Source organism: Varroa jacobsoni, unplaced genomic scaffold (assembly GCF_002532875.2).
Source record: "Varroa jacobsoni isolate VJ856 unplaced genomic scaffold, vjacob_1.0 contig01942, whole genome shotgun sequence".
NCBI lineage: Eukaryota > Metazoa > Arthropoda > Arachnida > Mesostigmata > Varroidae > Varroa > Varroa jacobsoni.
Genome location: NW_019214724.1, coordinates 53618 through 67032, shown reverse-complemented (window position 1 = coordinate 67032; position 13415 = coordinate 53618). Strand labels below are relative to the sequence as shown.

General features: G+C 36.5%; 2 protein-coding genes across 9 annotated transcripts; one reads left to right on the top strand and one right to left on the bottom strand.

The window, feature by feature from the left end:
- Positions 1 to 637: 637 nt before the first annotated feature.
- LOC111272283 (uncharacterized) lies at positions 638 to 5381 on the bottom strand. Of its 7 annotated transcripts, none has more exons than XM_022853645.2 (7): positions 3414 to 3445; positions 3149 to 3245; positions 2876 to 2956; positions 2342 to 2417; positions 1956 to 2049; positions 1556 to 1646; positions 699 to 826 (listed from the first exon to the last, which is right to left on the bottom strand). In XM_022853645.2, the coding sequence occupies exons 1-6, from the start codon at positions 3437 to 3439 to the stop codon at positions 1586 to 1588; spliced, it is 435 nt and encodes a 144-aa protein (XP_022709380.1). In that variant the 5' UTR covers positions 3440 to 3445; the 3' UTR covers positions 699 to 826; positions 1556 to 1585. The 7 variants fall into 7 exon arrangements, with proteins under 7 accessions (XP_086829350.1, XP_086829351.1, XP_022709374.1 ...); XM_022853644.2 differs by having other exon boundaries at positions 699 to 809; XM_086973224.1 differs by lacking the exons at positions 1556 to 1646; positions 3414 to 3445 and adding an exon at positions 5265 to 5381 and having other exon boundaries at positions 638 to 809.
- Positions 5382 to 5734: 353 nt separating this feature from the next.
- LOC111272287 (uncharacterized) lies at positions 5735 to 12963 on the top strand. 2 transcript variants are annotated; one of them, XM_022853650.2, is made up of 8 exons: positions 5735 to 6129; positions 6957 to 7025; positions 7611 to 8367; positions 8773 to 8871; positions 9486 to 9616; positions 10173 to 10397; positions 11001 to 11094; positions 11661 to 12963. In XM_022853650.2, the coding sequence occupies exons 1-8, from the start codon at positions 6046 to 6048 to the stop codon at positions 12350 to 12352; spliced, it is 2151 nt and encodes a 716-aa protein (XP_022709385.1). In that variant the 5' UTR covers positions 5735 to 6045; the 3' UTR covers positions 12353 to 12963. The 2 variants fall into 2 exon arrangements, with proteins under 2 accessions (XP_022709385.1, XP_022709386.1); XM_022853651.2 differs by having other exon boundaries at positions 5736 to 5913.
- Positions 12964 to 13415: the final 452 nt, after the last annotated feature.

Below are 13415 nucleotides of genomic sequence, written 5' to 3'. Positions count from 1 at the left end.
AAACGAATTAGATTTGTCCCATGAATTTAAACACGAAGGAAATATAAACCGTGTTAATAATAATAATATAAATATAAACCATAAGAATAAATAAGCAAGGCAAAACTAATATTTTTACAACATAAGGTAAATTTTTTTAGAAGTTCTTCACGTTTTCTCTGCAATTATATAAATAGTAAAAAGCTAATAGTAAATAAATAAATTGAATTAATATATTAATATATAAAACTATTGTTTTTATCCATGTTTAGACCATACAGACATGCCCAGACTACTGCCGAAGTAGCTGCGAGCAATGCTTTATTGCTTTAAAATCATAGTACTCTGCGAATATATTAATAGCTTTTAATAAAATGAAATGCACCTTAATTATATTTAATTTAAATAACTGACCAGTATAGAAAATCTATTAGTTCGCAAACCTACCCTTTAATGAGTCTGCTATCATTATTCTTGTGTAACATAATACAAACCAATTCAATACTGAACGTACCACTATCGCCCAATTCATCCGATTGCAGAGTTTTTTTCAACAAGTTTACACATTTAAATGTTATCACGTCATCGCCGTATCTTACTTCATCAAAACACCATCGGAAATCTACGTTTATTATATCACTTTCTATATAATCTACGTTTAAAATATATAAAATTAATGAGGCTGTTTTACAAGTAATATAGATTTGCTAACATTCTCACCAATTTGGTCAAGGGGTGTAAATGAGTCCAAGCGGTCACGTCTCCGTTTTGCTTCGTAGCTTTTGTGCAGAAGAGCTTTGATAAGGTACTCCCGTTTAGTAAACTTATACCTAGAAAAACATAAACGCTATAATATGTGTGAATGAGCATGATGATTTCAACAAAAATAGGCTCTCTAACCATCGGTGACAACAACAGGCGCTCAAATTTATCTTTAAAAGTGCACCGGCTCCCTTCATGAACACTACATAGAGTACCACCTCATTTGAGGCTACTCAGACTAAAAAAACCTCGATCAAGGTTTCTCCAAATGAAATCCATACGACTCTCGCGGTAGTCGTACGGATATATTATACACCAAATAACTTTATTGATAACGCACCAAATGATTTTTAAAACTACAAATGATGGACAAGAATAGGCACTTAGAAGTTTTTGACAACAACTTGCATAATATTATCTTAGATTGTTTATATATAATGACAAAATTATTTCTGAAATATTTGCATATATTAGCATATTTACATGCATACATTTGCATAGTTTAGCATGACTTATTGCAGCATGTATTGCCTACCACAAAAATACTACATCTACCTTGACCCTAATGTAATTCAATGGGTAGAAAATCTTCTACATAAATATCTAAAGCTTACAAAAGCAGTTACAGTATACTCATTTAATTTTAATTAAAGGAAATGTACATCGCTACGAGGCGATGGTCTTTATGTTTTTCTCTGTCTATTTTTATATATCTTGACAGAGCTATCCTGAACTCATGTACACAATGAGCGTGTTATCTTGAATGTCACTCTGGCACGCAAGCGTAAAATGATTCTGGAAGCTTAAATCCTACCTCGAAAACAGACTCCTGAGAAGAACAAGTTCACAGACCTTTGGCCACCGAGGACTTCAGAACCCACGCAGAGGCTATCTGCGCATTCTTGCTGGAGTTTGGGACAATAATTCGGCGTGACAATGCGCTTATTAATGATTTCCCCTAGGAGAGCGCTCCCAGCATAATAACCTACACAAGTAATAAGCCCAAAGTGGTCTTTGCTGACCTCGGTTGTCAGTGTTTATCCATTAACAGATATAGTTCAGAATGGGGTACGTTCTCATGGTTGTTTATGTTAATTCTTATAATTTGCAACTAAATAACATTATTCAACCTATTGTATCATTTATAGGATGAATGCAACAACAAAAAGCTGTAAGCATGTTTAATTATTTTCCTGCTTCGTTTAGAACTCTACCTGTTCTGTAGTACGACCTTCTCAAAATCTTGAGGAACCTCAAGAGCTAAATCAACGATGAGTGCCGGCGACAGTTTTAAGCTGTTCGGGACCACTGCGAGAAAAATAAATACGTCTCTTTTAAACTTATCGGCAAACTAATGTTCATAGTGCTGTTAATGGCAGGTTTGGTTAGTGACCATATATACTCAACATATTTTAAAGAATTTTCATTTATTCTTATTATTATTTTACAATTAACATTTTATAGAGAGTACATAGATGAAGTTGCCAAGAGTGTGCAGTTAACACACGATACCTTCACACTATCAGGCAAAAATATTTAGTGAGATTAATTAACCAAATAAACCTAAATTGACCTATGTTTTTAATTAGAAATAATTTACCTTTAGGATGCGAATTGTTATGAGAATATGACCTTAGCTGGAAAGTTTGACCCGCACAATGGTTTATGACAGGCATCTGAAAGGATGATGAGGATCTTACTTTGAACTCAATAAATAACCAATAAAAGTACGTAAAATTATTAGATTTCTCTTCATACTCTTTTTTCAGTTTGCTTATATCAACCTTCACTTATGTGTTTCTACTTGACAACGTGTTTCAGAAAATATCGGTACTATCCCCATCTTATTAAGCTTAACCTTTAAAAAATAAACATACAATGGTCATCTCACATGGCCTCAAGCGAAAAAAAAAATAGCATAGATGATAACGGTATTTGCACTATATATATATTTAATTGTCTCCTAAATCAAGCATGCACACCTCTATTGAAAACATTTTTCTATAGGACGTTCTAAACAACCACAATCGTGACAACAACAATTATATTTTTCGTAGGTAATCTGACGCGTCATCCGTTGTTAATAATATAAAAAATAATGTTCTAGATACTATATTCAAGGTGAATGACTTACAAAATATAAGGCTAAAAGAGGTCCAAGCTGCACAGTTCGTTCCAAGATCATCTTCATAGTTAAAGCAGAGCAACGACTTTTCTGTAATAGGGAATCGCAAGAAAAGTAAGTGATCATGCCTATATACATATATTTCCTATTTTGTACGAGAGCTGGAACAAAATAACCAAACAGCATAGAAGAAGGTTAGAGTGTTTGCAGCTTCATGCTTGTCGCCAACCGCTTAACAAATTTCCCTCTCAACTAATTGCTTTGGATGCGAGTATCACTTACTACGAAAGTGGGCTTAATCCTCCGCTGGATGATAGCTAATGGGTAAAACGCTTGCTTGATTATAGAACGCACTCTCCAGTTCCGCATCGGACTGCACCTTGTAACATAGATATTGGACAAAGATGCCTTCAGTTCTTAGTACAAAAACAAGAGGGATAATGAAAGCTCGCAGGTTAATCTTGTAATTTTAGAATAAAACGTTAGTTAAACGTAATTTTAAATCAATTAATCGGGTTAAATATGTCTAATTATTCATTGTTGTTACCATTTCGTTGTCCACATCGGATTCATAAACGCGTATATCCGCTAATTCATAAAGATAAAACGGATAAAATGCTGTTTTTACTTAAAGATCTTTGCGACAAATTAGTTGCACAGAAAAAAGAATACTTGACGTAATGTGAACTGCGCCTGCAATTCCTTGCTAATCGCGAATTCCTACGATTGATCTTGATAAGTTTCTTGCAGAGCAAGTAAATCAGCTCAGCTCAACGAAGTAGTCTAAAGAGCTATCCTTTATAGATATTTACAAGAGCGGCCATTGCAGTTCATGTATTTATTCATAGAGAACTATCTATCACTACCCTCTTTCTATCTATTAAGACAATATCTCGTTTCTAATTAGTGTCAGTAACATTAAGAAAACACTTGAGTAAGAGCTGCAAGACCTTGAACCTTAAATGGCTTTAATTATAAGCATGTAAGCCTTCGGTTGTATTTTCTATTCAAATGTATTGCTTTGCTTTAAAAATATACAGCCAATGATAATTATATGTCCAACAAAAAAAGTCCGCAATGTTGAAAAGATCGCAGAGGTTCGTTCCAATTAAAGCATTTGGTTATGCATCAGTTTAACAGAGTTTTGTTATTATTTGCTGTCATTCCATATTTCTCTGACCACCAAAATACACTGCTCAGGCTGGTGGAATGACGCAGTCACGTCGAAAGACTTCACCTTCTATTGTATCATTTTGTGCTTAAATGGTATCGGTCGTTATGCTGCACATCTCTCATTTATACAAATAATATAAAATACTACATTTGCTATTGTCTCAAACATATTGGGCCGCAGTCTAAGTCCTTATACTCTCACTAGCAATAAACCACAGAATTATACTTGGGTTATACTCCTGTATGGTAACAATAATAACGTATGATTCACGTTGAACATCCGAAGCCACATTAACACTGCATCAAACAAATGTATCGACTGAGATTTAAACACAACATTAATATGACTTGCTTTACCTACAGAGGTCGTTTTGTACGAATTAATTGGCTGCGCAGCAGGATTAATGTGTCTTAATATTTAACAGGGAGATACAGTACCATATTGTAACGGAAGCCCTAAAAAATAAGCAAAAATCCATCTAAGAGGTGGCTGTGATAGAACTCAGTGCAAACCAAGATCGCACTATAATTGTACATGAGGCAGGGTTTTATTGTACAGCACATTCAATCACGGGATGAGGGTTCTTGAGCCATTATTTTTTTAGTTTTTATTATAATTTTAAAAGAAGATTAATTTGTGGAGTACTTTAGAAAAACAAATTCGTAATGAGTATCATATCATATGGAGCAATGTTTGCAAGGACTGGGCACTCGAGCACAATTTAAGATTATCAGTAGCGTGTTATCGACAGTTTATGCTATATATTTCTCGGAGCGTCTTTGAATAACTTTTGACAAAATGACCCCTTTAATATTTTTAATTTTTTAATGCCTCATCGAGTTCCAGAGCAGAAGAAAGAGTTTTAGCGAAGAAAAGGGGTGCCCAAATGCCTTTCTTCTCTATCGTCACTAGAATTTAAGGCTCAGGAAAGGTACCTACAAGTTTAATCGACACAACACGCTCCAGATAGCTATATGAGTTCCTGACGAGAGCGCCCTACTAATATTGCTACTATCAAAGGTAGTTGCAAAAATAACGTTGCTTTAGAACGAAAAAGCTTACGCCGCCTAACTACGAGTAACAGAGTAAATACGCGATAATACTGTGAAATTAAAAGTTTGCTATACTACTGCAAAGCTCTTGCCAATTCTAGCACACTGTCTTAATATTGATACAATTCAAAACCCTTTTATTTAAAAAAAATTGATAGTACTACAAACATACCGAGTTATTACTCTTTGTGACATGCATCAAGCCAAGGCATTATTTACAGTTAACAGGTAAGCGTGTACAACTTATTTGTAGATATTCTAATTTAGGCACTCGTTCCCGTCTTCGAAATAAATTTACAACGAGCCATTTGTGTAACCTTGGATGTAACGCTTCCGTACTTTCTTCATTGCTGTATGCATGGGTTGTTTTAAGAATAACGCGAATTCAAGTGAATGGGGCGGGAAATAATTATGTTATTTATCTAGCAGATAATTTTTCTTTCACTTTTGACCGATATTGAAATGCTACGGTCGTGAACAAATGTTGTTATTATTATTATAACTAATTTGGATTAGAGCATTCGCGGAATCGTCGCCTTCCAAAGTTGTCCTTCTTTGCAGAACCCTAATTCGAAATTCTTCCCGCCAGATTAGATCAGCATTGGGTGAGGGCACTCGATCACGTGACTTCGATTTTGTTTACATTCGATTTTTGGGCTCTCGCTGCCTCGAGTCAGAGACAAAATACACGTGTTGTTTGTGTTCTGATTTAATAAGGCTAACCGACTTCGCTGGTCGTGATAGCTCATCTAAGCTAGTTGTGTTCCATCGCACGAAACCACCAACAATAAGGCAGAACTGTATAGATTATCGCAGAATAGGTGCGTGCATCGTATCGAATTTTGTGGCTGATTCTTTGATGTGATAGTAAGAAATTTTTTTGAGTTTAACGGAGAATCTTAAGCTATTAATCATTGTGCAAACGCTATACAAAGTAGTTAGCACAAATCGGTATGGCAATGAAAAAAGTAGTAGCAAAACCTGCTGGCGGGTCGGCCAATAAAGGAGTACCTGCTATGGTCGGAAAGAAAACCAACGTGAGTTTATCATTAATTTGTTACGAAACTGCAATACCATACTGCTAAGATATTTATTCCATAACCAAATATTATTGCCAAAATACTATACTGAAATGGACTTAACAGTGTACTTGAATACTGTTTATTTTCTATTTTATTATTTTCGGGAAGGCTTTTAAGGAAGGGTACTGTTTTTAATAATTTCATTAACCTGTACTTTACATTGATTACATTAAATTATATTAATTTCTATATAGGACGTTTACACGAAAACTGCAATGCGCTGAGTATTATTTTGAACTTACGCTCTGCATCGAGCAACACACTTATTTCCAGGAATCTCTTGAGTAATTAATTGAGTTCAGATTATGGGTTTCAACATTAGCACTGCGTTGAAGACTTGAAAATAACCAATGTTGCATGTACGTTTACGCAACGCACTACTTAGTGCGTGACACAGCATGTAAGCACCATCAGACGAAAATGAAGAAAAATAAAAATTAAAAGTTCGTGGTATAGATCTCATAACTTTAGTCTTAATCTGCCTAATTCTATATCTAGCCCTACGTATTTAATTAATAACATTACCTTCTTCTTGCGTTTCAATAAAACAAAGATGGGTTTGTATATTATACATTGACAAAGAAATTAGAGCAGTTACTATTATTACTTGTAGGCTTGGTCTACTTGGTTTATTAAGTTTTTACAGCGTATACTCTATACAGATTTCACGATTTCTTTTATCCCGATGATTGTATGGTTTTGTACGGTCATTCTCCTACGGTATCAATGAGTGTTAACATAAATTAAGCTTTATGAACAGTATACCTATTTCGATTTCACAGGTTCAAAATTCAAATCCCCAAATGGAAAACGAAAATGAATCGGATGAAGACGAAGAGCTCAAATTGCAGGTAGGCCACTCGTTATATTATTATATATATATATATATATATATATATATATATAACGCAATAATATATTAGGTTTTCAAACAGGCGTCATTTAGCGATCGCGCGATATGTTTGCGCCAATTTTGTAGATGCCAATGTTTTGATCATTCGAATGGGTCCCTAAATAGGGTTCATCAATAATGATCAGATAAGAACCAGAGGAGAAGTTACGTATTACCAATAGTCTTTGAAGCAGTTGTGCCCACGATCTTGAAACACTCAATGGAGTAAAAAAATAGAAAACTTGAAAAAGGTTGAGCAAATCGAAGCTAAAAAATTGTAAGAATCCGGCTTTCTAAATGAGCAAATATTTTAGAACGAAATGGAAGTAAGAAGCCATTTTTGTTTTGACCTGCCGAAAAAATTTCCCACAATTGCTTCACCGTAAAAATGTGTACAAGACTTCACAGTAGCCAATGTTGGGTTGTCGTTGTGAGCTCAATTTAGTTTACTTTCGTGCACTTTTTGCTATGAATATATTTTTTATTTCAGAGTTTGTCCAACCTTTTATAGCCCGCTTATTGCTATTTGTGGTTCATTCTGCAGAAATCTTTATTTGAGAAAATCAAGAAGGCCGCTGAACCTGAAGGTTCAGATGAGGAGGATGAAGATGAGGCCGATGAAGATCTCGATGAAGAAGAGAATGATGCTGAGGAGAATAATGGTGACAACCTTGATGCTAAAATTATTGGAGCATTGAAAACAAAGGTTGTTGCCAGAGGTAGAGGTGCTAAAGAAGGTAAATCTGGTAGGTCTGCTGTTGAGAGCAACGACGACGAAGAAGAGAAGGAAGACGACCACGACCACGATGACGAAAATCAAAAAGACGACGACAACGATGGGAAAGAGGAGGAGCAAGAACGTGACGATGACAATAAATTTGAGCGGAAAGTGATAGATAAAAAAGGGATCCATTCGCAACTCTTATTCAAACATCTTGAAGCAATGCCAGGTAAGGTGCGCGGCGGCGATGATGATGATGGTGAGATGGCTGGGATGGGTGAAGATGATGACGAAGATGAAGAAATTAGTGATGAAGAAGAACGCCCGATGGAAATGCCCAGCAAAGAGCAGAAAAAGGGCAATTCGATGGAATACGGAAAAAAGGCCGGTGGAGGCATAAAACGGAAGACCCTTCTTGACCAGGCCGATGATGACGTTGGGGGAGTCTCGACGAAGAGAACACCAGTGCAAAAAAGAGCCAAAAAAACTAAATTTGCTACCAGTGATGAGGATGAGAATGAAGATGAAAAGGAGGAGAATGAAGAGGAAGACGATGATGATGATGATGATGATATTGTCTGTGAGTGGTGATCCAGTTAATGCTCTGGCTCAGAAATTATATAGTGCTTCGGTTTATAATGCAATATAAGCATTTTTAACGGGAGCGGTCAAAACACGCTCTTTTAATGCATATTTTACACTGAAAAAAACACATGTATTTTATAATCTGATGTTTAATTATTTTCACGACTGGTAAGAAAACTAGGTTTCGTGATATCAATTGTATGGCGCTGAGATCAATATATTAAATATGATACCTTCACAACACTTGTTCGGGCTAGAACTTATCTTTGCCAAAACACATATTCGATTTTAAGCGTCCAAAGTGCTAAACGGCTTTATTAATACAAGTTTTAAGAAAAATGTTGTTGGAATAAATGTTGTAATTTGTTCTTGCTATATTTCATGCATTTTTGGATGGCAGTACCAGTAAAACCGGCCACACAGAAGGACAGAGCCAAAAAGATCGTGGATGGAAAGCAAATCGATGAGAAGCTTGATCAACTTTTTAACACCTACAAAAGTATGTATTGGATTATTACTCACCTTTTTATATATTTGCGGTCAATAAATCTAAAGATGTTATGCCTATAGTTATATTGTCGATATTAACACTAAAAGGTGGTGTCTTTTTGTCTATTGATTTGTTCTGCCTGCATGCAGTAATTGCTTTAATACAATTACTTGTGAGCTTACACGGTGCCATCCTGAACGTTCTACCTGGCATTTTCTGCCGAAATCTTTCATTGATGAAACAATTTTTAAAAGCATTTTATCCACCTCCCCGACGACTCTTATCGTTATCATACCAATTTATTAGAGTAAGAGGCGAAGCCGAAGTGGGCAGAAACCCATGAGTTTCGACTGAGCAGTTACTTTCTAGTAATTGCTCTAAGTGCGACATCCATTACTATTTGACTGATCGGATCTTTTTTTAGAGAAGAAATGTGTTATTTTTATGAGATTTTTATTAATGATACAGAAATATTATTCTATCAATAATATATTATAATGGCTATATCGAATTACCTTGACTGACACTGCCCTTATATATTGCTTCATGGCTGCACACCTATAACAATTGTCTATTATTACACTTTTAATTAAAATAAGAGAATGTTTTTTTACGGAGCGCAGCAACTCCGGAAGAGGTTGAGCAGTTTAAAAATAACTACCTGGTAATGGTCAGTACGTGGCTATTCGTGCCTCATGTCCCGGACGACGCTACCGAAGAGGAGATTGCTGCAACGCATCCGAATATTAGCAAGGTACAGCACCCGACACTGTTCATAGAAATACATTTTAGCCATGTTGTACAAAACGAACTCTTTTGCTACGTGGCGTTGATTTAAGAAACATCCCGTTATAAGCCGCCGCTACTCATTACTAAAATGATCATTAACTTATTCATATGCATCTGTAGTGCAGCCTTGAATTGATAAGGTACGCGAGAATAACAGCGAAGATATTATTTTTAGAACTTACTAGAGATATATTTTTGAAACTACTTTAGTAGCACATCGTGGTTTAGGTTTGAATCTTCTGATACACCATACCCTGATTCTGATACCAGAATCGATGCCTAATGGTTCAAGCAGTAGACGTAAAACTTGGAAAAATTTAGTTTAGCTCTGTTTGAAGCATCTGTGCAATACACTTTTGTCAGTATTTATAACGTAAGCTAAATATGCATAAGAACATAGCCTATGACCATAGTATATTTGATAAAGGACGTTGAAATTTCTTGAACAATTCTAAAACACATATGTAACATAAACAATGTTTTTTTTTTGTTGTGGTTGCGGTCACGGACTCAAATTACAGGTTAAGCTTCCACGAAAGCGTAAAGAGGGCAAGAACTTTGCATTTCTCAACTTTATATCGAAAGAAAAAGCCGAGGAAGCTCTCAACGACTTGACACTTTCTTCGCCAACTATCAAAGGTTCTGAATTGACGGTGCAACGTTCCAGGGCAACGGGTATAACCCCCCCGGAGTATATTAATCGACGGAAACTATCCATTATCGCATGTCCTAAGGAAACCACACAGGTAAATTGTGATCCTTAGAAAACCTACATGGGTAAATAAGAAATAACTATCAGAACAGAACATTTATAGAATAATTACCTTTTACATACAATATACATTCCCATCATATAATCAGCTGAGGACTTGGAACTTCGCGAAGTTCCAACAGTCAAACAGGCGTTTGATTTCATTTCGTATTAGAAATAACACCGACCCATGATGGGTTAAAATAAGATGACGAATGTATAATTTACATCACGTTATCTCGTTCGGTATGAACTACTGGAAAAATGTGTTGTATATAGTCGCCATACGATTTTATCTAAACATAGTAATCATGTAATGGTACGCGATAACCTCATTTTATGCTGTTATATTGATGTAGCAAACGCGTATGTGATGCGCAGAAAAGTAGTGTGATATGTACACCATCGAATGAAATATTTAAATTGAAATGCTTAGTTACAGTAACTATCGCGCTCGCGCTCGGGGATAAAATTTCCTGTCTATCACGTACGATATAGTAACCGTCGTATTCTGCTAGTTATTCTGCAATCGAAAGCTGTGTATTTAAAGAGCTGTGCGGTAAATGTTTGATCTGCTAAATACTTTGTTTTATTTTAGGAGGAATTGTGTAAATTATTCCCACAGGCTACAACCGTGTGGCTCTCCAAGAATCCTCGCTCGGATACAGTCGAAAACTATCTGATGTTTCCTGGTTAGTTAGTTTCTCATTAATTCGATTAGCTCATCTTCACGTTATACTAAGCCCTCAATGAATTTGCGAATACTTAAATAACTGCTAGTGGCTAATCCGGACAACGCGCACTATGATTGATCGCTTTGAATATTTAGTTCTTTCATTTGTGTAACACACTAAAACGCCTAGGGCCTGTTATAGCCTTTAACGACCGAGTGGCGCGGTAGTGCCACAAGTGAGTTCTGTGTACGAAGGTGCAGATAGGCTATTTCCTTTTACTACATTCTTGTTAAACAGAGATGATCGGTAAGGCGAAATTGATTCTTTATGATGACATTGCTAAAACCATTATTTAATTTTTATTACGTTTAATAGACCTAATGCTCAAAGATATATTTTTCTGTAATGCTTAAAAATTATTCAAATTGTGAAAATATAATGATTACTGTTGTCTTAGAATCGGAATCCATATGTCAGAGTTACCCAGCCATTCTGAAATGTAGTTCTTTTAGTACACTTCCACGCATATTTGTACCTGTAAGTAATCTAATGACTTATATATTTATCTGAATTGCTTCCACCAGATGAAACCATATGTAAACAGGTACTTAATGACAATGGCACGGTCACATTGCATGGAAAGTGCTGTGCAGTTTTCTTCGACAACTACACTTACAAGAAAAAGACCGCTAGTCGAAAGTTAAAGAAGAAATTCGAAAGTGGTAAACATATCTCCGTCGACCGAATCTCTGTCGATGCACCGAAAAAGGGTCGCCGAGGAGGAGGAGGAGGTAGCTTTCGCGGCGACTTTCGAAATGGTGTCCCGAGGGGCGCTGGCGGCGGGGAAGGTGGTGCAGGACGGTTTCGTTTCAGAAGAGGCGGGCGAAACTTCAAGAGCCATCGCGCAGGCGACTACGATAACAAAAGGGATGATGACCGCCCACGCGACAGAAATCGACAAAGTTTCCGTGAAGCTAACCGCCACGGTGTCTGTGAGGGTAAGGGTTTTAGACGTGGCTTCAATAACCGAGGTGGTTTTCGAGAGCATGATAGGAACCACCGAGAAAGTGACGGTTTTCGGGGAGAACGAGTTAGCGGAGCCGGATCTCGCAGCGGAAAAAGTGGAGGTTTCCGTGGGGGACGGAGTGGAGGTGGAGATGGACGCGGATTCCGTGGTGGTGTAAGAGGTGGAGGTTCCCGCTATAGTAGTAGTGGAGGCGCAGGGTTTCGTGGCGGCCGTCTTGGTAATAGCCACTCTTCCAGGCGAGACGACTAAGAGGATATCTGTAAAAAAGTGTAAGGATCGTCATCGAAGCACCCTTGGTGACGTGCAGCAGCAGCAAAATACATTGCTGTACACGTCGTTTTCTTATAACCGAAATATATAGGAGGTGGTTAAATCAAATGAGATGGCGGTTTCTGAGAGGTTAATAGTTTTGTGTGATTTGTTTCACAATCAATTAGTCGCTGATGCAATGCGCTATTTTCCTTCGGCTTTTATGGGTCAAAAAATCTATGGATACCTACTGTAGTTTGTCGGTGAATGACTGCATGGATTAGGTTTGCTTGGAAACTACAGAGATCAAGGTCGCTATTAACGAAGGGCTTACTCGTATATAATAGTAGCATGTATTGTTGTAATAATGACTATGGGCCGTGTAGACATTACCATGTAAAAATTGTTGATGATTTACCTATAAACATCCTGTATTTAATTCACCATTAACTTGTATACCATAACTGTATATACAAGTTTACTCTTTACATATATATATTTAGTTAAGCCAAACTACGTTCTTAAGAATATGCAGAATGGATTTTCCTTCAGCGTCGAGGGCATGTTGCATTACTAAAAGTTATTAATAAAATGAGCACATTCATTAACAACGCAGATTTTTTTTCAGTATTTAGTATAAATGATTAAACTAATATTGATTACCTTCATGAGCTACTCATGCTTAAAATTTTCTTGTTCTTGAAAATGGAGGCTTTCGTGCAGTTTTTTTCAGACGTATAAAAATAATCAGTTGTCTCTCTGAGAAATTAGCCCTCTTGGATTTAATTCGCCGTTAGAAGTATAGCGAGACTACGAAAGTGTGTATGTGTCCTCATGTTTTACTCCAAGACTATTAAGCATTACTGGCTACTATCTCGGTTTCGAGTCTAAACCTTACGTGTTTGTACACAGGCAAACACGTTGCTACTGTGTTATTAGATAGAACGTGTGTATCAGTAATTTGATGAATGGGTAGGATGCACATTCTTCAGTGCTTACTAAATAGCCTATTCATTTGTAAAGGACAAGGTTCGAAAACTTAGTCGAGTCTTCTAAATAACAC

Excerpts from the sequence above, each read along its gene's own strand:
- LOC111272283 (XM_022853639.1), bottom strand. The coding sequence starts at position 3,439 with ATGAATCCGATGTGGACAACGAAATG. Across the intron at positions 2,957-3,148 it reads GGATTAAGCCCACTTTCGTA|AAAAGTCGTTGCTCTGCTTT; the intron begins GTAAGTGATACT and ends TCCCTATTACAG. Across the intron at positions 2,050-2,341 it reads TAACAATTCGCATCCTAAAG|TGGTCCCGAACAGCTTAAAA; the intron begins GTAAATTATTTC and ends TTTTTCTCGCAG.
- LOC111272287 (XM_022853650.2), top strand. The coding sequence starts at position 6,046 with ATGGCAATGAAAAAAGTAGTAGCAAAACCTGCTGGCGGGTCGGCCAAT. Across the intron at positions 6,130-6,956 it reads TGGTCGGAAAGAAAACCAAC|GTTCAAAATTCAAATCCCCA; the intron begins GTGAGTTTATCA and ends TCGATTTCACAG. Across the intron at positions 8,368-8,772 it reads TGATGATGATGATATTGTCT|TACCAGTAAAACCGGCCACA; the intron begins GTGAGTGGTGAT and ends TTTGGATGGCAG.